Here is a 24,041-nt window from a genome sequence, read left to right as displayed (position 1 = left end):
GCGCCCCAGGGAGCTAACCACGAGAGGAATATAAGGGGTGGAGCACTACTGGTCAAGGGCCAATCCATCGGGTGGTGTGCATCAAGGTGAGTGCAGTGTAATGTGCATTTTCATGCTCATGGGCCAGGAATCGGCTCGTCCTCACCAGAGGAGTCGCTGCCGGTAGCTTGGGACAGCCAGTAAACCTGCAGGGGGGACCAGAAGTCCCTGGGTCTACAGCGGGTAGGCATAAGGTCCGCATAAACGCCATGTTGATCCTGGCAGTACTTAAGGTCGTCCAGCCACTCCTTAAACTTAGGTGCCCTCCCTCTCCCCATCTGCATGCAATCCTCCGTTTAGCTAGAAGGAGCGCGAGATCGACAAACTTGCGATCCGATTTGGGAATGTTTTTGGTATAACCCAGCAGCATCATCACCGGCTCAAGGGCAAGAGGACCATCGATCATCACCTGCAACGCGGCATGCACCTGCTCCCAGTATTCCCGAATTACTCCACATTCCCAGGCCAGATGGAGGAAACCTGCGCCCTCCGCACGGCACCGCGCGCATCTGTCGTCATCCGACAGTCGAAATCGCAGTTTCCGAACTGGGGTATAGTAATACCGTTGCACAAATTTATAGTGGATAATTTTCAGTCTACAACTAGAGGAGACTCGTGCGGTAACCGAGCAGCAGTATCCCCACTGTTCATCAGTGAGAGCAATGGGTAGGTCAGCGTCCCAGGCAGTACGTGCCTTGGACGGAACAGGGGGCCGTTGCTCTCGAATGGCCGAATACAGCTTCGACACCAAATGTCTGCCGTCCGAAACAAGCATGATGTGCAGCGGCAGGACCGCGCCCGGTTCCTCCGGGTAGCCAGGAATTATCTCCTTCATACCCTGTCGAAGCCGGATGTAATAAAAGACCTCCATTGGCGTCGGGGGAGTAGCACCAAAGAACTGCTCCTTAGTGCGGAACCGCTTCTCATGAAATAAGTCCCCCCAGGTATGAAGTTGGATGCGGTTGCACATGGAGTGAAATCCATTTTCCGTCAGGAGCGATAATTTCGGGTGATATGAAAGGGGCAGCGCCGGTGAGTAGAGCATGGGGGCTTCCAGTAGTCTAGTCACTCTACGCCAAGCGTCCATGGTGCAAGTTACAGTGGTGGCAGGCGTTTCAACGTCCCCGATCTGGCCCAGCAGCATGCCCTTAAGCGGCAGCGGGTGAACTATCCAGTCCTCAGCTGCCACCTGAGGCATGAAGGGAGTGGGGTGAATCCAGTAATAAGCATGTTGAGCCTGCGCACTGAGGTAATACACCTCCAAGTCAGGCACGTCGAATCCACCCCGGTTGCGTCAATACTTTCCAGCTGAGGCGCGGTTGTTTCCCGCCCCAAAATAGGCGAAGCAGTTCAGACCGAAGTCTTTTGAAGAAGTAGGCTCCCGGGTAATAGGGTATGTGAGAAGGTGGCCTGATATGCAGTGCTCACTATTCTAGTGAACACTATGTATCAGTCCAGCAAACCTTATTGATGATTGGTTGTAAGTCAACCTTATAGACCAGCTATCCTAGTAGAATGGATACGAGCAGTCTAAGGCTAAAGACTCGAGAGGGCGTGTTAAGCCAGCTGTTTACCACACATATACCCCTTGAACACCAAGTGAAAGGACACCACACAAGTGTTATGAAAATAAACAGTTATTTATTAAAGATCACAACAGCCCTGTACTCTTTATGAGGACAGGGTACTAAGCACAAACCAAAACTCTTACAAAAATACTTAAGTTAGCACAGTATATACAAATGCCCGAGGGACACGGAAAACCATATACTCTGAAAGTGGAATGTGAAATTCCTAGCAGGTAAGTACAGTACTAATAGCTTTTGGAATCGCTAGGACTTGACTAGGGAATCGTTAGATTACTTCTAGGAGGCCTAGGGGACTCGGGTGCAGTGTGTGCACTCTCACGCGAGATGCGGACAAAAGTCTATGGTAGCTAGGAAGTAGAAAGTTAGTGTTCTCGGGCGAACCCGACCTGGTAGGGAGAAAACGAAAGTAGATTCTGACCCTTGGATAGTGAGGCTATGCTGGGGCACCGAAATGCCGAAGTTACCTAGCCCAGGGGCTGCAGCTGCATAGGTCTGAAAAGACGTCGGGAATCCTCGTAGACGGACCAGGAGCCGGAAGAAAAGATGCTGGCCGGTGACCAGTGAAGAAAGTTCAGTTGGATCCAAGCCTGGATCTCGAAGATAGATGACACCTGAAAGCAGAGGGGACCAAGTTCGAGACTACTAGCCAGTAGTCAGTGGGCACCAGGAGGGCACCGGATGGTAGCCACCTCGACAAGGTGAGTGGGTGACGCTTGAGCTCGAAGATCTCACGGACCAGGAGGCGTTGTCGGCGACTAGGATGGAGGATCGAGCTGTCCCACGAAGATAGAAGCTGTCGGCGTCGCTGGACCCAGGATTGGGCAACAAAGCCTTGGCAAATTCAAGCCCACGCGGTGGACCTAAAATGGCGTCTGGAGTGGACCAGGAGGGTCCGGGGTGCCTCTCTTGAAGAAGGAAGCAAGGGCCAGTCTGGGGCAACCAGACCAGCAGTCGTGAAGTCGTTGGGCGTCGTTCAGAAGGCCACAAGCCAGCCGGCTAGTAGCCAAACAACGCGGTGCACAGCAAACAGCAGAAGGGCCCCACGCAGATCGTGGAGATGCAGGGAGGCTGACCTTGGGTGCTGGAGCTGCGCAGGGTCGGGGCTTCTCGGACCCCAAAGCACTCACCAGTGGAGGACACGGTGGGCTTGCAGTAAAGATGTCGTGCAGTCTTGGCGATCGTCGGTCCCTCGAGGTCTCGTCGCACTCACGGTTCTCAGCTTGGCTGTAGAGGTGAGTAGAGGTCAGAGGTGCCAGGGAAGCCGGGTCTCGTCGAGCTGGGTCGTCGGATTCGTGATGAAGGACTTGCAGCAGACCGCAGTGTTCTTTAGGATGGTGCCCGCTTGATGCAGGGTGACTACTCCTTAGCCTCAAGGGAGAATCTTGAAGAAGAAATCGTGAAGTCCTTTCGAAGAAAGTGGTATCTTGATTCCAAAGATGATCTAATTTGAACAGGGGGCCCGCTCCTATCTTTATACTAAAAAAGGGGGCTGACCCGGTGACTAGGTCCTGCCTATGGGTGGGACCAGGAGGGGGGTGGTTACACCCCTCTCCCCTGCCGGACTTCCCCAGGCCAGGGGCTGGTGTGCCCCTGGAACTGGTTCTGACTGGCCTATGCGTAGTGAGCACCGGGGTGCCACTCAGCAGTCACCTTCCTGAAAAGCCCTGCCTACCCAGGATACACAAAACCATGTCTGGGACGGTGCTAGCACCGCCCCGGACAGGAAACCCTTTGTCCAGGCCTCCCTCGCTGGAAGGACTCCCAGCAGCAGGAGGTCAGACTCGTGTCTGTGGTGGCAGCATCCATTTTGTGGAGCTGAGGCTTCAGTTAACTTTAACCGGGGTTCACGGTTACATACATGTCGTGTCCCTCTAGAAGGGTGGAATGCTAACCCCGTCGCCAGAATTGGCGAGGGGTTAGTATTCCAATTCGTATGACACCTTACTCGACATGTTTTGATAAAGCAATACCAAAGATAGCATTTAACCGCGAGGATTATAATGCACTTAAGAGTATATGGTATGCGATATCATGGAACAGCTATTAGGACTTGGTTCCGCAAGCTGCAGACAGGCTCAGCTCATGCCAGAGCACCATCTCACACGATTCCAAGCACTCTGCCTTCAGGATTGTCAAGGCCTGCCATAGGAGTGACTGATAGGAATCTGTGTGTCCATTTTAGGGTTAGGTATAGGTATACTACACCTACAGCAAAGGGTGATTACACGACTTTGCCCCAGCTGTCATGCAGCCAGTTGTGTCAAATTTAGGAGGCCAGCCAGGGGTGGCATAATACATGCTGCAGCCCCTGGCAGCCCTGGGTACACCTATGCCCTGAGTTACAGGGTCTGATAAGGTGGCCCAGTACCAATTGGTGGATGCACCTAGGGTACATGAGGTAATTTAGAAAGAGAATAGCCAGGCTGTGGGTCTGATTGGCAGGCCCACAGCCAGAGAAAGTCGTAAACCAGTGAAACAAAAGCAAAAAATCTGGGTGATCATAGGATTGCAGACCCTACTCTCCTACAGGGTATATTTTGAAAGAGGTAGAGGAAGCGTGGAAGGATGACCATTTTTATCAGGGAGGCTCTTCCCGCCATCGACAGTGGGAGGGCCAACCAGCGAGTCACAGTATCGGCTAATTTGGAGATGGCCACCCCATAATTCAGGCGGACCGTGTCCTCCTTAGCGAGTGACACAACAATTCCCAGGTATTTCAAATCCGTACTACACCACTCCAGCGGGTAATCAAGCGGGAAAGGGGTCACCGAGGGCGTGAGGGGGAAGAACTGCGACTTCTTCCAATTGATGTGTACGCCGGAGATTCCACCAAATAACACGAATTCTCTCAATAGGGGGTTGAGGTGTACTTGCGGGCGCCGCACATATAAGGTAACGTCATCCGCATAGAGGGATATGCCTATCTGTCTCTGGTTGCAGTTAAAGGCGCTGTCCTTATGCAATTGCCGGATCCTGCAAGCCAGGGGTTCGATAGCTAGGGCAAAAAGCAGGGGCGACAATGGGCAGCCCTGCCGAGTCCCTCTCGTGATGGGTATCTGCGACGACAACACTCCGTTGATGATGACCCTGGCAACTGGAGAGGTGTAGAGTAATGTCACCCAGGCAATGAAAATCCGGGGGAAGCCCATCCTGCCTAGAATGGCCAGGAGATAGTCCCATTCCACCGAATCGAACGCCTTGGTGGCGTCCAGAAACACAGCAGCGACCGGCAGGTCCGGCGAAATGGTAGGTATGAGGGAGAACAGGGTGCGGAGGTTATGGGACGTAGCTCTACCCGGAACAAATCCAGCCTGATCCGGCAGCACCAGGGTAGTCATAAGTAGGGATAACCTAGTGGCGAGCACTTTCGCAAGAATCTTTGCGTCGCAATTTAGTAGCGATAAGGGCCTATAGGCATCGGTATCCTTCGGGTCTTTCCCCGGCTTAAGCAGCGAAGTGATCGCCACCTCCCTCATCGAGCCCGGTAGTGTCCCCTCCTCCAGCGACTCCTCGAACACCTCCTTCAGCACTGGTGCCATTATGCCTATATAACATTTATAAAATTCGGCCGGCAAGCCGTCCAGTCCCGCGGCTTTACCGTTACTGAGTGACATGATCGCATCTCGAATTTCATCAATCTCGAAAGGACACCCCAGGAAAGCCCTATCACTATCACTCAGCCAACACAATGCAATGTCGTCGAGGAACCCACTGAGGTCAACCTCTCCAGTCTGCTGCGTGGTATACAGCCGTTTATAATGCTGCAGAAAGGTGTCCTGTATCCCCCTAGTGTCCTGATAAGTCCTGCCTTCGCCATCAGTGATTTCCAGTATGTGCGTGGCAAATCGCTGGTGTCTAGTGAGCGCCGCTAAAACTTTTCCCGGCCTATCTCCTTCGCAATAGCGTCGAGCCGTCCAGTACTTACCACGGAATTTGGCTTCCCTGGCCGCCTCCTCCTCAAATTCGGATAACTTGGTTCTGAATGCTATCGCTAGGTCAGGGCAAGGGTTACCGACCATCTCCGCCTCCAACGCTTTAAGTTCTGATTCAATACCAGTCAACGTGCGCACTATGTCCCGTAACACGCCACAGCTTTTAGAGATTGTGACTCCGCGCACGGTGACCTTAAAAGCCTCCCAGATCGTCTCAACCTTAGCAACAGAACCCTTGTTCCTAGGGAAGAAGGCCTCGATTTCCTCTCCGAGTTCATGTTTGAATACCGGGTCAAGGAGGGCCGAGGGGAATAGCCGCCACGGTGGGCGTATTCTCGCATATCCAGGCAATTCCAGGACGGTCAGCACAGGGCAGTGATCCGAATATGTTCGAGGTAGGTGCCGCACCTTGGCGACGCCACCAGCCAGACCACGTGAGATGAAGCAGTAATCAATCCTGGCCCATGAACGTGCATGCGTGGTGAAGTGGGTGCCCTCCCTAGCCCCAGGATGTAAGTGCCTCCAGCTATCCAACAATCCCGCTTCCTCCAGTATGCCCCGCAACGCCTCCCCGGCTTTCGTATTGTACTGTCCGCTACCGTCTGACCTGTCCGCCCCCGGGTACAAGGAGAGATTAAAGTCCCCCCCCCCCCAGATCACATGTGCGGCCTCGACCTCAAGTGCATGTCCCCATAGTGTCAAGAAGAACCCAGGTGTGTCAATGTTGGGTGCGTAACAGTTGATGAGCATAACCACATCAGTGCCCAGTCTCCCCCAGAGGATCACATATCTCCCCTCACTATCCGTCCGAACACCCAGTTTTTGGAACGCTAGTCGTTTATTAATCAAAATGGCAGTGCCCCTGGAATAGGTGGAATAAGAGGAGAACTCCCGCACGGTCGCCCATCTGTCTGCAAAGCGAGGGATGCTCCGTGGATTAAGGTGAGTCTCCTGGAGTAGAGCTATTTGCACCTGGTGTCTATCTAAGTATCCCAGCACATTCCTACATTTCCGCGGATTATTAAGGCCTCCGACATTCCAGGAGATTATAGACACAGTATTTAAAGCATGATCACCCGTGCTCATCATCACATCCCCGTACCCAATGAGTGCAAATAGTCCCAGCACCCTGTGGTGCCACATCCTGTACCAAAAACCACCGCGTATAGTATCGTCGGGTGTCTAGATCAGTGATACTGCCACTACCATCCGCACAGTCATTCATTCTCCCAACAATCCCCCCCTCAACAATTAAACATTCCCCCTCACTCCATTCACAGTAACAGAAACCCCACTCCCCGAGCCCTCCCCCAACCCACTGAAGCAACCCAAACTTGCCAGTATTGCAATTCCTCCCCCCCTCCCAAACCCCGTACTCAAGAACCACAGCAAAACCATGTGGGGAATCCCCTTCTGGGGGCATCAGAGGTACACGTCTACTCACCCCAACACTCCCCTCCCCTCCCGCATATACCATATGGGGAAGACAGAGAAGAAGGGGTGGTGCCTGGCCGAAAGTAGTCCTGTACATGTAAGCCTCTACGAATAAACCAACAGCACCGGACCCACAGCCCTCTAATTGTAGAAAACAATAATAATTTCAGTTCCATTCCCAACTGCCACCCGCCCAGTCACCTGCAGCAATATCAGTGCGTGCGTCCCAGGCGCTAGTCAATCAAAGGAGCAGTGCGCGCCAGCTGGGCCAGTAGTCTGCTGGGGGTCCATGGTGCAGCGAGGCAGGTACAACAAGCAAACGATGAGGGAGCATGCCGCCACAAGGCAGCCAGGGCGGGGACTCCGATGTCACCGCCAGCAGCACCCAGCCCCTACTCCAGCAGTGCGACAGGGTGCGAGTGGCAGAAAACACACGAGGGCGCCGTTATGAGTCATTCATCTTGTTCAGCAGGATTCCCTCCCGCTTCGTCCGCACCCTCGTTACGCCTGTCTCTCCTCTCTGTGCGAATCCGTTTAACATAATCCTCAGCGTGCTGTGGGTTCGTGAAGAAGTGCTGTTTGCCCTGATGGGTTACCCGGAGCCGGGCCGGATAAAGAAGGGCGTAGTCGATCTGCATATCCCTCAATTTCTTTTTCACTTCAAGGAACTTTTTCCTCTGATCCTGTACCATGGGCGTGAAGTCCGGATAGAGTGAAAACTGTACACCATCACAGGATAAATTTCGATGCGTGCGGGCAGCTCTAAGGGCAACGTCCCTGTCGCGGTAGTTAAGTAGCCGGGCGATGATAGGCCGCGGCGGCGCCCCTGGCTTGGGGACCGGGGCCAGTGAGCGGTGCGCTCTCTCTACTATGAATTGACTCGAGAAGGCCTCCCTGCCCACAGCCGTTTGCAGTATGCGCTCAATATAGTCCTCCATGCGTCCAGTGTTGGTGGACTCCGGAACCCCCGTGACGCGGATGTTATTGCGTCTACTTCTCGCCTCCAATTCCTCATTCTTCGCCGCTGTCACTCTGAGGATGTTGTCCATGCGGGCAAGGCGTGTGGCGTGTGTCGTGCGTCGCGGCAGTGTCCTCGGCCGCGGAAATGCGTCGCTCCGCCTCAGAGAGCCGCTCTTCATGCACCTCCACTTTTTGTACTACGCCGTCCATCCTGGAAGATAGCCGATCAACCTTGTCCACAACCGTTGCGAATCCCTGACGCATCTCCTCAATGATCAGGCGCAGTTCTGGTGTTATGACCGCAGGAGGGACCTCGGTGCTTGGCTGTCCCGTGGAGCTCCCGGCGCCCGTTGCGCCACGAGTTGGTTTCTTCGAGGCTGCAGGTTCGAAGGACAGTTTGGGTTGCTTGGCATCGTTCTTGCCCATGGTGCCCAATCCGCCAGCACCCAGTGGCTGGAATGAGTGATCGGCCCGTCAGGCCCCACGAGCAGAGCCCGCGCGCAGGTCGATCCGTATATAGTGCCCCAGGGGCGACCGCGTCAGAGTCTTGTCAGCGGGGTTAACGCAGCTCCCACCTGACCTGAGAGCCGGCCAGCCCCCAGCACATCAGCCCCCGACAGCAGCAGGAGAACCTTGGGCAGGATAGGGCAGTGGAGGGCGAGATCAGAGGGCTTACGCCCCAGCCGCAGCCGCCGGCGGGACCACGCACTCAGGGGCACAAGAGCGCCGACGGTACCCGCTGCCGCCCTGCGTGAGAGCAGTGTCAGTCCCCGCTGGCTGAGGGGAGTGTAACGGCTGCTATGAGCCAGGAAAGAGAGCTAGAGTCTCGGCATCCTCGCACAGGGTCTCCCTTGCTCCCTGCTCGCTCCGACTCTATCGACTCTATCGAATGGGAGCAGAGTGCGCTGTGCCTTCTGAACTTGGCTGTTGGCTACTCGTTGGTGAAATAAGTGCAAAGGCAGAAAGGCAAAGATCAGGAGGGGCCGCCGGGGCCGGAGGAAGCAATTCGGCGTCCCGGTGGTGCACAGATGCTCCGATGCACTAGACTGGCAATATCGAGAGCCGCGGGAGGCAGCGACAGGGCGAGGCAGTAATCCGACGTCCTCCTCCTCCCCACACCCTTGCTCACTGCAGTTGTACTCGGAGCTCAGTCACAGCACAGTTAGGAGAGCAGGGATTTATCTGCATATGGGTTATACCATGGACTCCGAGGAGGTAGGAAGTACTGTGATCAGGTTTTTTTTGCAGATGTATTTTTATGAAGCCATGCTCCTGGAGTCCTCCGTGGTAAAGGATTGCGCCCCTGGGGGAGTCCCCCCGCAGCCTCCGACGGGATCAGGGGCCCAGCCAACCGCCGTGCACAGGCGCAGCAGCACACCCAACCGGGTCCGGGTGAAGTCCTCCAGGCGGAGGGTCGCGTCCTTGGGGATGGCCGCCGCGGCCTCCGCCGGGTTCAGGGTGCAGACACCCGACCTGTCGCCGCTGCTGCAGGGGAGGTGGCGCGGTGCTCAGCCCTACCCCCCAGTGCCGCTTTCTCAGGGGGGGGGGCGAGACTCACCTCCGCCAGTCCGGCACACGTCCAGCAGGTCTCCCGCAGGTCCGGCCGGGTTGCGCGATGATGAGGCCTAGCCGCCTCGTGTAGAGCCACGGCCTCAGGTGTCACAGCTCCCGGCCCCGGCCAGCGGCCCTCCACAGCAGCGACCCTCGGGGCACTCTCAAGGCGCCGTAACTCAGGCGCTGGGCGTCGAATCTCCTCCAGATTTGGACCGGCGCCGCAGCTCAGGTGCATCCAGCAGCGGTGCGAATTTCAGGCATCCATCTGCAGGGGAAGCGGATGAAAGCAGGATAATGCTGGCCAGGCAGCCAGAGCCTCACAGAGGTGCGGCCATTAGCTAGTGCGCCCTCTAGCGCCCCCTCATAATATTATATCTATGAAGGTCTCTTTTGGGTTTTAGCAGGGCGGGCCCATACCTCTAAATCTCAGTGGTAGAGGATCACATCTTCCACCAGCTCTCTGCATGCGAGGCATCATCAAGTGTGTCTTTGCATTCCCTGTAACTCTATCTTAAACCCGCTTAGAGCCCAATGTTGGCAGCAACTGTATTTGTGTTATGTCTAATGTGGTGCGAAGATCAGACCTCACAGCAACCTTGTGTCGAGTTATTCTTAGAGGGTTCAGCACTCACTGTGCAGACAGTGTATCAAGCAAGACTGATATCAGAGTAATAACATATTCTCAAATAAATCACAACGTTCTTCTAGGGTGAAAGCTACAATAACAAGTATGTGTCGTTTGCAAACTGAAGCCGAAGGAAAAATGGCGTTTAAACATTTAATAAGCTCATGCTAACTTAACACAGTATATAGAAAAGAAGCATCTATATGACACCCCCCCCCCCCCAATGATCCGAGCACGGTCAAAAATAAGGAAAGCCAACACTAGAATAGAGGCATAACATGAAAGCAGAGTTCAACAAGATTGAGCTAAGCTAAATTCAAAAAATATAAATGAATGCCTACAGTGGCCAAACAAAATCATCAAAAGTCTTCAACCCAAGGCCCCAGCAGTTCAAGGAAATAGGCCTGGGCGTTTAAAAACAAATCTTCGTAAGAAAGAGGCACCTTCCAAAAATACAAACCGGTACGTGCCTAAATAAGCAAAGTCTCCAAGGCATTTCATGACTGGACAGAATATGCAAAATATGCAGCAACAGCTTCCAACATGAAATCACTGTCATCATCCGAAAACAGTTCAGCCATCCAACATACGTGCTCCTCCAGCACCGGATCCTCTAGCATCATCAGAGGACAACTTGGTGGGTTCTCAAGAAAGCTATGTGCCAAGAACTCATGCGCCGCTGCGAGTATGTCCCAATGACCCATTAGTCCATGCATCGCTGCCAAGGCCATAATCCTTTTGCCAGAACAAACCAACTCGTGAGCAACTACGGGGCTCATCAGATGATTAAAATCGACGTCAGGAGACACCGTCAAGCAGAGACAGAAATCAAGGGCCCAGTCGAAATCGCAGCTCAGGCAATGAAACACAGGCTGGACACATGTGAAATAGGAAAATCAAAATGATAATCCAAATGCCGTGCTTAAAGTCGCAAGCGGCAGGGTGCCATAGTAATCAAGCATCCGGTTACGAAACCGTGTCAGGAGGGGCTGTGCGGCTCCTAGTGCATGACGGGCATCCATGTTTAATAAAACAAAATATTATCAAAACGCCTGCAGCCAATGCTAGCAAAACAGGGAATCCGCCAAACAGACTTGAAAATATAGAATGAAAGAACGCAGGGATGACACCAAATATTTTCTCAAAGGAAGTCACGAGACCACTGCTAACTATTTTAAAAAAGTGAGCGAGGCCAGACGTGGAGGAGGCATTAAAGATTTGATGAACTAGCTCGCAAAAATGAAATGGCAAGTCAGTATTTAAAAGTGCCTGCACCTCTGTGGGTGTGTTAGCTATGTGAAGGACAAAAGTTTCTCGGGTTGCTCAGGGCCACTTCTTTTTGAGACAAAAGGGCTCTTATTCTAGTCATACCATTGAACTCTGCTTTCAAGGTTGGGATGCGCGGCCAGATGGAAACATCTGAATTCCCATGTGTAGGAGGATACAGAACATTTTTGCAACAGACCACACACTCTGATACTGTTACCACATAAGCTATACCGATAATTAAACCACAACACTCTTCGTTATTTAAAAGCAAATAACTACCATTCATCAATAATGTGAATGTGGGAACTATTGCGGGAACTGGTGTGCCTTTTAAAACACAGGCTAAATTTGGCCGGTCCTGGTTACAAGAACCGTGTAACTGGATATGTCTGCATATTAATGAACGGTCAGGCGACTGCGTGCATTCTTTTCCATTAAGATTCACTTCCTTTCCATCCTTCAGGCATCTGTATGTGTATGGTAGAGGACCATGCCTCATGGAGGAATGCGCTACCTAGTGGTTCATATCGCCCTATTGCAATATACCGCATATAATTGGTAAATTTGTACAAAGCAAAAGGTAATGTAATTAATCCATGGATAAGCCACGTTGCAGCAGTGGCTTCAGCTACAGAAAACGGTAAAGATTCTAACCTTTCAATATGTAACATAGAAAATAATGCGTCACGCATTGAAAGCATGCGTTGTTTGTCATTCAAATTAAATGGGGCAAAGAGGGAGGACACGTTCATGTAACTCCAGGGTACACGACCAGCCTTAAGTGTCTGTAGGGTCCATGTAAACTGCATTACAGAACGCAATTGATTTTGACCATGGTATAATAGACCCCTCATCATTCACAATGTCAACAACAGAAGAAACAATATTATTCAACGTGTAAATTCGGGAAGAAAGCATGTTAGTACTGTTATCGACAACTGCAAGCACCTTTTCCAAATTAGCTTGGTCAATTGCCCTTAGGCGTTTAGCAGCCTCAATTTTCCAGATTTCATTGTAAACTGCATAAATCCATCGTTTAGATCTACCATTCGCCGGGCCTTTTATAAAATCATTTAAATCCACATTATCATTTAACTGGGACAGATGTAGTTTAACTGCAGCCAAAGTTGAATGATGTCGCCAATTCTGACATCATTTGCCCACTGAGTAAGTGGTGACAGTATGACCAGCATCAAAACGGGGATCAGGCCTAACTTGCGTAAAACCTTCAGTTACCCCAAGAAAGCGACGTTGGCAAGAATCAGAGCTCCTTTGCCACAACAGCCAACCCTTAGGATGCAAACTGGATATGTTAAAGGATGAATTATGTAACAATGTCTGCAAATCACGAATGGACAATTTAGTATAATTATCCCAACCGGAATATTCATTCAAATCAGGAATAATAGGGGTATTCAATTTTTTTGAAGTAGCCAAGCCAAAGCATGTTGTCTGTGAAATAGTTGAATTTAAAAACAACATATGATTCGGGATGAGACATGCACGGTGCAAAGCCTCAGTGCCTTGTACCTGCCAACTCTTAGAACCCCACACTGATTTAAGGTCAATGGTTTCCTTCCATAGCTCATAGCCCTCAACAGCTAATTTGTCTAGAAAGGACTTCGAATACAACAATTTAGTATCGGTAAGTCTAACCTTGGACATGGACTTTTGTGTCATTTTAAAATAAAATGACTCAGGACTTGATTAATTAAAGCCGGTAAAATAGGTGTACTTCAAAAAAGTACTAGAGCTTTCTTGTAACGGTGCTGGGCAATGTTCCCACTGAGTGTAATTTACAGTAACCCTCCTGGAACTTGTTTTATGTAGAAAATGATTACCAAAATGTTGAAAGCAAAACAAATCACCATAATTAATGGAATCTAAATATAAATCTTCAGCATCAAAGGCAGCATAATATTTCAAATCAGAGAATAGAGCTTCCACGGCCTGAAAATCCCAATCATCAGAACGTATGTTTTGTTTCACTACATCCCCCATGTTTACTCTAAGCACATTAGGAACATTAATCACTTCAGTGGGGCCATGGATTTGAAATCTAACCGCATCCCACACAATCCCATCAAGAGCAGGCCAAGCAGTGATGTTAACAATATTCAAGTCTCTTTTCAGTCTGTGTGCTGAATATGATGAGGAAAGTGGGGCCAATGTTCCATTAAGGTGCCGAACCCCTGTTCTCTCTTTGACATAATGTCAATCGATCAGACGGAAAAAATAAAACACAAAACCAATTGACATAAAAAGATACATTGAAAAAAGAATCACCCAAATATATGTCCAAGGGGGAATCAAAAAATGTTTTTTAAATAAAGTGGCATAAATTGCAAAACTTGAGGTTTTTTTTAATGTATTGAAACGGAGTCAAAAGAGAATCGGGATTCTGTGGCCAAACGAGTCTGCAAATCGGGCATCGATAAATCAGTTGGATAGGTGTAATTCAGGTCATCATTGTCATTAACAGGAAAAGTACTCAATAAAGGATTGGAAATAACCGGCATCTCGAGGGCCACCTCTGGTACAGTATTAGAACTAATGGCCAACACAGAATTTCTCACAATCGAAGGACAGGAGACCGCCGGTGTCATGCTATGAAGAATCGGCCACCCTGTGTATCTTGACATTGTCAAAAGAGATAAATCTGTTTTCCTTACGACCTGGAAGCGGTGGTAAAATGACTGTTCTTGTGCCCTTCACTTCAAGAACTGGAATCGGAGCTCGATCTGAAGGACCAAATTCTTTGTTATCGATCTTCTCTCGAACCAGTTCTCCAACTTGGGGTAGCCAGCCAACTACTGGGATCTGCAATGCAACATCCGATGTGGAGGGCAAATGTTCCTTAGCAAGACTGTCTCTGGTCTTTTGTAGATCCTGTAAAACATTGCAATGTTCATCTATGTCAAAGGCCGCGGCCTGGGCCTTTCAGTCTAGACCGTCGAGGTCAGGTACATACATCTTGATACCAAAGAGCATTTCGTATGGGGTCTGCCCACCCAGAGACCTTCTAGGGAGAATATTAAGCGCATGCTGCACGCCATTGAGATGGGCCAACCAGTTTCTGCCAGTGCCTATAACTCGAGCTGTCAAAGATTGCTTTAAGTCACGGTTCATTCGTTCCACTACACTATTACCCTCAGGCCTGTATGGAGACGAAAACTTGACTTGGACCCCCAACGAAATCATAGCATCCTTATACGCCTTAGAGGCGAAAGCTGGACCCTGATCCGAATGGAAGGTACCACAGGCAAAAATCCCTACAAAGACGCGCAAATCTCTTATGACAGTCCGTGAATCAGCGCTGCGATGGGGCCATACCCACACAAAGCGTGTGCATGAATCAACTGCTACTAAGATGTACTTATACGCAGTATCAGAAGAAAAGGGACCGCAGTGATCCAAATAAACGCAACCCAGTGGTTTATTAGATATGTACAAGTGTGTCTGAGGCGGACGCGCAGCAGTCGAAGGCTTAATCTGCTGGCAAATGTCTCATTAAAGGACATAATCGCGCGTCTGTTTGTACAGTCCCCGCCACCAGAACCTTTGTTGTAGCTGAGTTACAGTGGCCGAGACGCCCGCATGCGCAGACGCCACACCTTCATGCGCCGCTGTAATCAACGTAGCTCTGCGATCCATGTTGGGAATCCAGCATTCACCAACATCAGGAATTTTCACATAAGGAACCTTATCGGGACTTAAGTGGTATGTGTACTTCGAAGGGAACCCCGCAGGATATTTACCTCCCTTCCCAGTGGCAGCTACAGCCGCCAAGATGTCATCATCTATCTTACTTTTGGACCGTGTAACCGCTGCAACTAAGTATTTTGATACTGCTGACTTCGCCGCCTCATCAGCAAGCGAGTTGCCAACAGCGTGGACCCCTACACGCTGGTGAACAAGAGTATCAATCACAAACACAAGTGGCAACTGCTCCTTAAGTTCAGCCACTCGGACCCAGATCATTTAATGTTTTATTGTGCTACCCTTAGAATCGCGAAATTCATTCTGAATCCAAAAGATCAAGTTCTCATTGTAAGACTGGACACGGTAGTAAGAATCACTTACGACCAAAGTCGTCACACAAGGATCAGCGTACTCTAATGCAAGCATCAGAGCACGAAGCTCTGCTAATTGTGCGGTGCAGTCCCCTAGTGTCTGCGTGTGCACGACACTGGACTTGAACTCATCGTTCACCATGGCACGGACCACAATGGCGCATGCGGAAACGTAGGCATGTTTAGAGCCATCGCAACCTGCGCCGAACCATCAGTGTAAATGATGCAATGGAAATCCTACAAAGGCTGCATTGCTGAAGGAGCCGGATGAACAAATTCATACTGCAAGTACTCCTGAGACCGTAAAGTGGCATAAAAAATAAACGTGACATCCTGGGATGTCAAGGATGCAGCCCATTGAATCCACTGAGGGTGCAAAGCTTTGGAATTTGGTACACTGGCTTTCGTAACTGCCTCCAAGGCAGGACACTGGGTAACAACCAACATGCGTTTTCCCTGTGACGGGGCACGTTCCTTGAGAATTGCCATCTGCACAGCAGTTAAAACTTTCGCCACAGTGGAAAATCGCATTTCAGTCGAAGTGTACAAGTGTGACTTGTAAGCAATAGGTACTGTATCTCCTTCATTAAAAGTTAGGTACGTGAAACCTACTGTCCCAGGGATAACTTATCACCAGGTTGGTCTGGTTATCACGAGTCTGTAAATATTCAGAAGCGAGCAGATCAGCTTGCAAAGATTGCAGTATTGCCGAATGCTCAGGCAGCCAGCATGATTTGGAAAAAGATGGTTGTATCAAAGCATACAAAGGCTTGATATGCTGGGCGTATTCCGGAATGTATGTTCTCCCGAAATTTAAGAAGCCCAGTAAAGATTGTAATTTTTTCAGTGTTGTCGGAGAGCGCAACTGGGCGCATTTCTCCAGGAAGTGAGGAGCCAAACCTTTTTCCTCATTGTTGAGCTCGTAGCCCAGAAACAACACTGTGTACTCTGCAATGTGCGATTTTGCAAAGTTAAACTTGTAACCGAGATCGACAAAGTTATATATTATCCTGGTGACTCGACACAGATGCTCCCAAAGTTCGTCGTCTGTGAGATATGTCATCCACATATGAACAAGCATCCGGGTCGATTCTCTCCAAAAGAGACAATGGGGGCGGAAAAAACCCTAGGACTATTCTTATAGCCCATAGGGAGACGCAAAAACTTTTTTTGTATACCGCCGCATGTAAAGGAGGTCCATTTGGAACTTAGACCGTCCAATCTATGGGCATAAAAACCATTGGAAATGCCAAGCGTGGTTTTGAACCGCTTACGCACAAGGCTATTCACTAGGGCATAGCCATGAGTATTCTGTACTGCACAATTACGGCAATGAGAGTTTAAATGCCGGTAATCCAAAACCAAACGATATGAGCCGTTTGGCTTGTTTACAGTAAAGAGGGTTATTCATCGGTGACACACACACACGTTTCAATTACACCTTGATATTCCAATTGTTCAAGGATCGCCGCGACTGAAGTTTTAGCTTCACGTCGAATGGGATGTTGAGGTTGAGGCTGCGGCTGAGACCGTAAAGGAATCTCCTGGCACGGTGACAATTTATCCCAACCACATTGATTGCGGTACACAACCGGCGCAAGAGCCAGAGACCACTCTTCTGCAAAACACTGCGCTTCCTCTTTCGAGACAGTGTTCGCGAAACTGGGGAGGATTACCTCCTCCCCTCGCGGAGCTCCAAGCACAAAAGGTGGGGGCCAGTCAGCCTCCGAAAGCAAAATGTCATATGTAGATGAAAGATTTTCCCAGAATACCCCTTTTACGGTTCGCTGTATGTCACCCTCGATTACAGGACAATTTCAAAAAGTCTATCAGGGGGAGCAACTCTGGTATCAGCTGTTTCAATGACAACATAAGTATCAGTCGCTGTCACCTTCACTAGTGGACGGAGGGCCTCTCTCACTATGGAAATCTCCGCTGCGCTGTCCAGCAAGGTCAGAGCCCACGTCCGATTCCGAAGCCGCGTTCTCACTATCTGGGGCATATCGATGCGCTGTTAAGGCTGCGACTTTCTTCTTTGCAAACTGCGGTCTCTTAGGCGTAGAGCCCTCCTGCTTTTCTGCACCGTTCCTCGGGCGGGGCTGGTCACCCTGCCGCCCCCTCCACCACCGGTTGTCGGGGCAGATGAGTCCTGAAAGGAACGAGGAGAGCGTTGATCAGAAGCCTGAAAACGATCAGTAGATTTAATCATCGCGCGATCGCGCAAATCATAAACTCGTTCCGACTGCGCAGGCAACGGAGACGCAGGGCGAGAATTCTGGGTCTGTTGTTGTTGCTGTTGCTTTCCCCGTTTCGGTTTTTTAGGCCAAATTTGTTTTTTGGACTTCGGCTGAACCTCCGTTTCCGAAGTTTGTCCCTGGGGCTGCTTTTTCTCCTTAACAGAAAAAGGCTTAAGACCCTTGGCATTGCGACCCACGGTTTTATAAGCCGCCACAATAATCTTCGCTAACTGTCGGGGGTTCACTGCATCTCCCTTGACATTTGCAAGGATCAGATCGCAAACCACATCAAAGGTGCCACACAGGCGCATACCCAACTTAAGCGCAGACTCCGGTCCGTGATCATCTTGAACACGTTTAAGGACCGAAGACAGCACGGACATAGACGGGGTGCCGTAGCACCGCGAATAGACCGCTGCAAAAGTCTTACCCTAGGTCTCACAGTCAACGAGTTCAGGGGTCAAATCCTTCGGCAAACTAAGCGTAAGAATCCGGTGTTTTTCACCAGGAGTCGTATTAGGAAATACAGCTTCCAGCTGGTCAAATTTCTCGGCAAGCCAGAAAGGAAAATAATCCTTATCCTGGGGCTTCTTGCCCACTACGGAATTGACCATGACAGGGCTGATTTTCAAACCACCCTGCGATGCCGGAAGCGCCGCACCCCCCGGGGCTCCACCCGGAAGATTACGGCCCATGTAATGCACTAAGGCTCTAATCACGGCAATCGCGATTACATGTAGTCGTCTGAGTTCAGCCACGTTACAATTGCCGTGAAGAGGATGAGGAGTAAATCCAGCCAAAACAGGCCAACTAGCGCCTGGAATGGACAAAGGACCTAACCTCGGAGCGGTTAAAGAATGGGGTAGGACGCCACCAAACTCCATGCTGCCAAACGTCAATAGGAACTTCCTGTGCTCTGTACGGAGTATACTCATTAGGTACAGCAGAGGGAGTGTACGTGTGGAACACACCAGAATTTGCGTCCACCGCCGGAAACGTTACCCATGAATAAAATAGTTTGTATGGATAAGCATGTTCCGCACTCACCACCATTATCACAGCCAAGCCTTCCAAAGGGACATTATAAGCCTGCAAATGATCACGCACCGCAATGCGACTATGTTGCGGAATCTCCATAGCTTGGGCCATGACAGCACAGGAACGTGAAAAAACAAAAGTTACTTTGTAGCACAACTGGGTAGTAATTCAAGGAAACCGTTGTAGATAGATTCAAGCTTGAAAAAGACCTATTTCAAAAATAGGTAGGTTTTTCCGACACCACCGTTTTCCGGAAACGGCAATGAAGGGGTTAAGGATTGAATGATATACTACTCGAGTGTCATGATATAAGACCACCAACGATCGGGCGCCATGTAGCAGGGATTCCGTTCTCCTACAGAACTGTGCATAGAGATCTGGAACCTCAGTGAATTAGGATGACCCAAAACTCACCTCAGTACCCAAAATCCCCTTACCGAGCTAGCTACAGTGTCTCATTGGTCATAACAAATTGCCAATGCTTAGACAAACCAGAACATGAACTAAGGTCACCTCGGGTATCGTGGAACACATGAACACTCTTTCGCTCTATAATCATTTCAAACCAGAACGTGGAGTAAAAGAGGACACGTGCATATTTGAAATATTTATTTACTAATGCAAGGTTCTCAAACGCAGTATCTTATATAATACAAGCAAACATATTATAAGAATCAAAGTTATCAGCATAGTTACTAGTCCATAGTAAGCAAACGGTGATAGCATATTATAATGCTGAAATGAATAGGAATTAATAACACCTATTTCTCACCCTCCCTATTTAGTATAATATTATATCTATGAAGGTCTTTTTTGGGTTTTAGCAGGGCGGGCCCATACCTCTAAATCTCAGTGGCAGAGGATCACATCATCTTCCACCAGCTCTGCATGCGAGGCATCATCAAGTGTGTCTTTGCATTCCCAGTAACTCTATCTTAAACCCGCTTAGAGCCCAATGTTGGCAGCAACTGTATTTGTGTTATGTCTAATGTGGTGCGAAGATCAGACCTCACAGCAACCTTGTGTCGAGTTATTCTTAGAGGGTTCAGCACTCACTGTGCAGACAATGTACCAAGCAAGACTGATATCAGAGTAATAACATATTATTCTCAAATAAATCACAACGTTCTTCTAGGTTGAAAGCTACAATAACAAGTATGTGTCGTGTGCAAACTGAAGCCAAAGGAAAAATGGCGTTTAAACATTTAATAAGCTCATGCTAACTTAACACAGTATATAGAAAAGAAGCATCTATATGACAGTACGTTATGCATTTCCACTATCTGGATGACTAACTGAACCAAGGGACCAGCTGATTTGATGTGTGCTTAAACAATGCCTTCTGTTCGATCAAAGGTTATCGTTGATCCAAGTAGTCGGTAGTTCCTATCCAGAGGACTTTACGAATGCTGTCTTATATCTAGCTATCTGGAAAGCCTTCTATTTGCTAGTGGATAATAGCCACAAATACATTCCTCCATTGTAAAATCCTACAGGAACTTTAAAATGACTTCCAGCAAATAACCAAAGGGCCCGGAAGCACACACTCCAGAGCCATGAAGAAGACGTCCGTTTCAACAGCACGGTATAGAAAACCTTTTATGCTTTTGGGTCTTTCCATAATTGTGCACAGCAAACTGAGCTGATCTGTGCCTCAGTCAATAAAGAAATCATCCCCTTATGGACCATCATGTTTGTTATAGTCTGCTTCTCTATACCTAGTAAAACACTGTTGTCCTGGAAACCCGAAACAATGTTCTTAGTCTTGTACTAGTGTTAAAAACTAGTTAAAGTCTGCTACTGCCTAAATTTGACAGTTCTGCGCTATATTTAATTTACATGTTTGATACTTTTTCTTAGGAAAAGCATCAAGAAGCTTGTTTTAAAGAACCTTAGTGGCAATAGCTTGTATTCACCAATCAACAGAGACGGAGATGAGCTAGCTTCTCCATCAGAGTACCCAGAGAATGGGGGACGGTAAGTTAGAATTGATCACTGTAACAAATGTTGTGCTTGTATGTACTGCTTGTTTTTTTACAACACCTCTGTTGTAGAACTGCTTTTTCTGGTCATGTTTGCTGTTTAATGGTTAGGCCATGCAATAAAATTAAACAAGTGATTAAACAAACCAATTTGGGACATGAACAGGCAGAGCCCTTCATTGCTGAAACATTCAGTTTCATTCTTACAAATTATGTCATGTTTGCCTCAAAACACACTTACGGGCATTTGTTTGAAACTAGGTGAATGTCCCCGTTATGTGCACTTAAAATGAACACATTCTTTAAGCCCTCAAGAATTATAATGTTAATAATTGAAATACTTGCTGTAGGAAAGAGGAAATTATTTGGGGTGGACATGTGGTTCACCTAGAAGGATAAGGCTACTGCTTGCTAGATTCTACACAAATTAAATGAATAAATGCTTAATCCCTGGTAACGTGACACAAAACAGTTGTACTTAAAAAAAAGAAAGTATGTAATGTGTTTAAGCTGTGCACACAATACAAAAAGTCATAGAAACCACTATAAAACTCCACGAACAAATAAAAAAATAAAACCTTTAGGAACAGAGAAAAACCAAAGGGTAAGTGCAGATGGAAATGTTCCCAAATGTAAGTGAAAAAGCACAAATTGGCAATTAGTTTATGGTAGTGGGAGATGGGCAAAATTTGAGGCGGATACACAAAGTAAAATGGTGTCGTTGGATGTCTAAAAGTTCGAAAAAGTTTTTAAAATCCCACTTCAGGAAGGTACTAAAAAAATTTTTTTGAAGGAAAAAGAGTTGCAATTTCTTCTATGTCCCAACGCAGAAAGTATCTGTCACTTTTTGAGAAGAAAAATCCTTCCTGGTTGGGCCACTGCTGAAATTGTAGCTGCTACTATGGAACTGAAGGCAGGGTTCATGAAGCAGGTTAGTCCCGCTAGAGCTTTGGAGATCTCTCACTGAAATGTTTGTAAGTCCTAATGCAGAATGGGGCTTGCTTGTTTTTTCTGCGGTGCTGGGTAGCTTGAGTGGGATGAAATTCAGTCTGATGCTGTAGAAGTGCTGGCCGGATATTTTTTATGGGGAGTTGCTCTAGTGGAAAAGTTGTCCCAAGTTTCCATATGTTCTTTTGGTGCCCACCTCTAAGGCCTCCAGAACGTAGCGGAAGGGCAATTAGGGACACTTAAGTGTCAGACAGAGCCAGTCAGCAAAGACCAGTTGAGGTCTGGTAGCTACTGGTCAGCTGGTCATTTCCAGGGAAAGGTCTCTTGTAGCCTGTGTCCTTGTAGCTTCACAAGAGGTGAGCCAGCGAGTCCAGATTGTTGTCCTGGATACAAGATGGAGCAGGTCAATCAAACCGGTGTCTTGTAAAGTGCGACTACTCACCTGTAAGGGTCTCGAGGCGCTGAAGGAGGGGGAAGCTGGACTGCTGAGCCATCTTACTGCACTGTGGTTCAGTAGAAGAGCCAGGTCTTGAAGTCCTTCCTGAATTGAGGCAGTGATGGCGATTGCCTGTGGTGGAGAGGCAAGATGTTACAGGTCTTTGCTGCGAGGTAGAAGGATCTTGCTCCAGACGTGTTCGTGTGGATTCGTGAGACTGTGGCCAGGGCTAGTTGGGTAGAGCAGAGGTCTCTGGTGGGTGCGTGGAATGTGTGGCGGTCGTTGAGGTACGCAGGTCCTGTTTCGTCCAGCCCTTCAAACCTCCTCTTGGGTCACATGCGGCAGGTCGAGTCCTCTTTTGATCTCCTGTATGTCCAGAAAGATTTCGAAGGATGGTGTCTTGGGGACTCAGCTACTGGGTGGGGTGACTCCTGGGCACTCCGTCACTAATGAGGGTAAACGTTCCTGAGGCAAGCCTACCCACTTTTTTAAATTAGTTTCTGTGTGCTTTACTGCAAATAGACCCAAAATTCCATGTGCCAGGGCAGTGCCAATATGGCTGAAGTCTTCAGCTTCCATAACCCTGGGCTCTGATGGCTGGTGCTGTGTATTCGAGTGCCATAGGGAAATTCCCTGTTCCCGCCCACATTTAACACTAAAATCCAGTTTGAGACAGAAGACTAGTAAGACCAAGCAGGGTGCCTCAGTGACCAGGCAGGTGGTACACAGCAATTATCTGCTTCTGTTTCATAACTTTCAAGAGCGCAGACATTTCACATGTGCTAGACCTGCCGGGCAGGATCTGGCACTGTTGTGTCGACACAATGACCCCAGCCCTCGCCTTGAATATTCTGCCCAACTCAGCCGTCACCGCTGCCCATTCAGGTCTTCTTGGCAATCAAAATGACCTATTCTCTAGCTTCTGGGAGGAAATGCACACTTCAATAACACTTCATTCAGGCCAAGTACAGGCTGAATCAACTGTCCGAGGTTAATTTTAATTATCCTCCTAGTGGTTCAAGCAAGGAACAGATGACTTTCTAAAACTTGATGTTCGAGGCATATGAGCTGCAGATACTTCACTTAGCATTAGATTGCCACCCTGTGTTGGGCTCGGATGATTGCATGTTGTCGTCTTGGAAGAAGTCTTTTGTAGTCACGAGATAGGTGACTCCTCCCTTGGACGATAGTGCGTATGGGCATCGGCTCCATCCTTAGATTGTGTTTTTCCGCCACTGGGTTCGGATGCACCACACACAACACCCAGATAGAAGGCAAAGGACAACACTCCGCCTCCCGGGCCCAGGCGCAACCGAAAAACCACTTCGAAAGCCCTGCCTTCGAGCCCGGCTCCGAAGAAAGTAATTAAGCCTTCCGGTAGCTCTGTACCGAGCAAGCCGCGTGTGCGGATCCCACAAGCTCCCTTGGCACCCAAAGTAATCTCTGCTCCGAAACCGTCGACTTCTAAAGACAAAGGTATGAAGCCAGCGTCTGACGCCTCGTAGCCGACGAGACCAGCTTCCACTCCGAAGCCATCGTCTTCGTTACCGAAACCAACAAGGCCTGATTCCGATGCGCCCAAGCCCTCGAAACAGCCTACGACACCGAAAACGACACCTTTGGTGCCAAAAACTACGCCAAAGGACATTGTAACACCTCCTAAGGCTAAAGACAGACAGCAACCTCGTCTGGAACCGAAAAAATTGGCGCTGACAAAGGTTCCACAAGGAGAAGACCTTTTCTAACCAGATCCTCTGCAAAAGATCTACATTGACCCAAAGACAGGTCCTGGATCCACTACACCAGACAAGAAGAGGAAGGCAGATGCAACACCCACACCTGTAGTACCTGCCAAGAAGGACTCTGCCACATCTCCTATGCACCATCCTTCTCCTATACTTTTCTCCTTCATCCCCTGTTCCTCT

The 24,041-nt window shown here is 49.1% G+C and overlaps 1 protein-coding gene across 2 annotated transcripts in view; it reads left to right on the top strand.

Annotated features, from left to right (window-relative positions):
• The window catches only part of NUP98 (nucleoporin 98 and 96 precursor), a 944,939-nt gene that overhangs the window by 409,099 nt on the left and 511,799 nt on the right, over window positions 1-24,041 (top strand). For both annotated transcript variants that reach the window (XM_086933760.1, XM_086933759.1), the window contains exon 15: window positions 20,611-20,727. In XM_086933760.1, the coding sequence (XP_086789886.1) occupies window positions 20,611-20,727 (117 nt within the window). The remainder of the gene's footprint in view (window positions 1-20,610; window positions 20,728-24,041) is intronic.

Source organism: Lissotriton vulgaris, chromosome 8 (assembly GCF_964263255.1).
Source record: "Lissotriton vulgaris chromosome 8, aLisVul1.2, whole genome shotgun sequence".
NCBI lineage: Eukaryota > Metazoa > Chordata > Amphibia > Caudata > Salamandridae > Lissotriton > Lissotriton vulgaris.
Note: the sequence above shows the minus strand (reverse complement) of the source record. Positions and strands in the feature narration are given on the sequence as shown.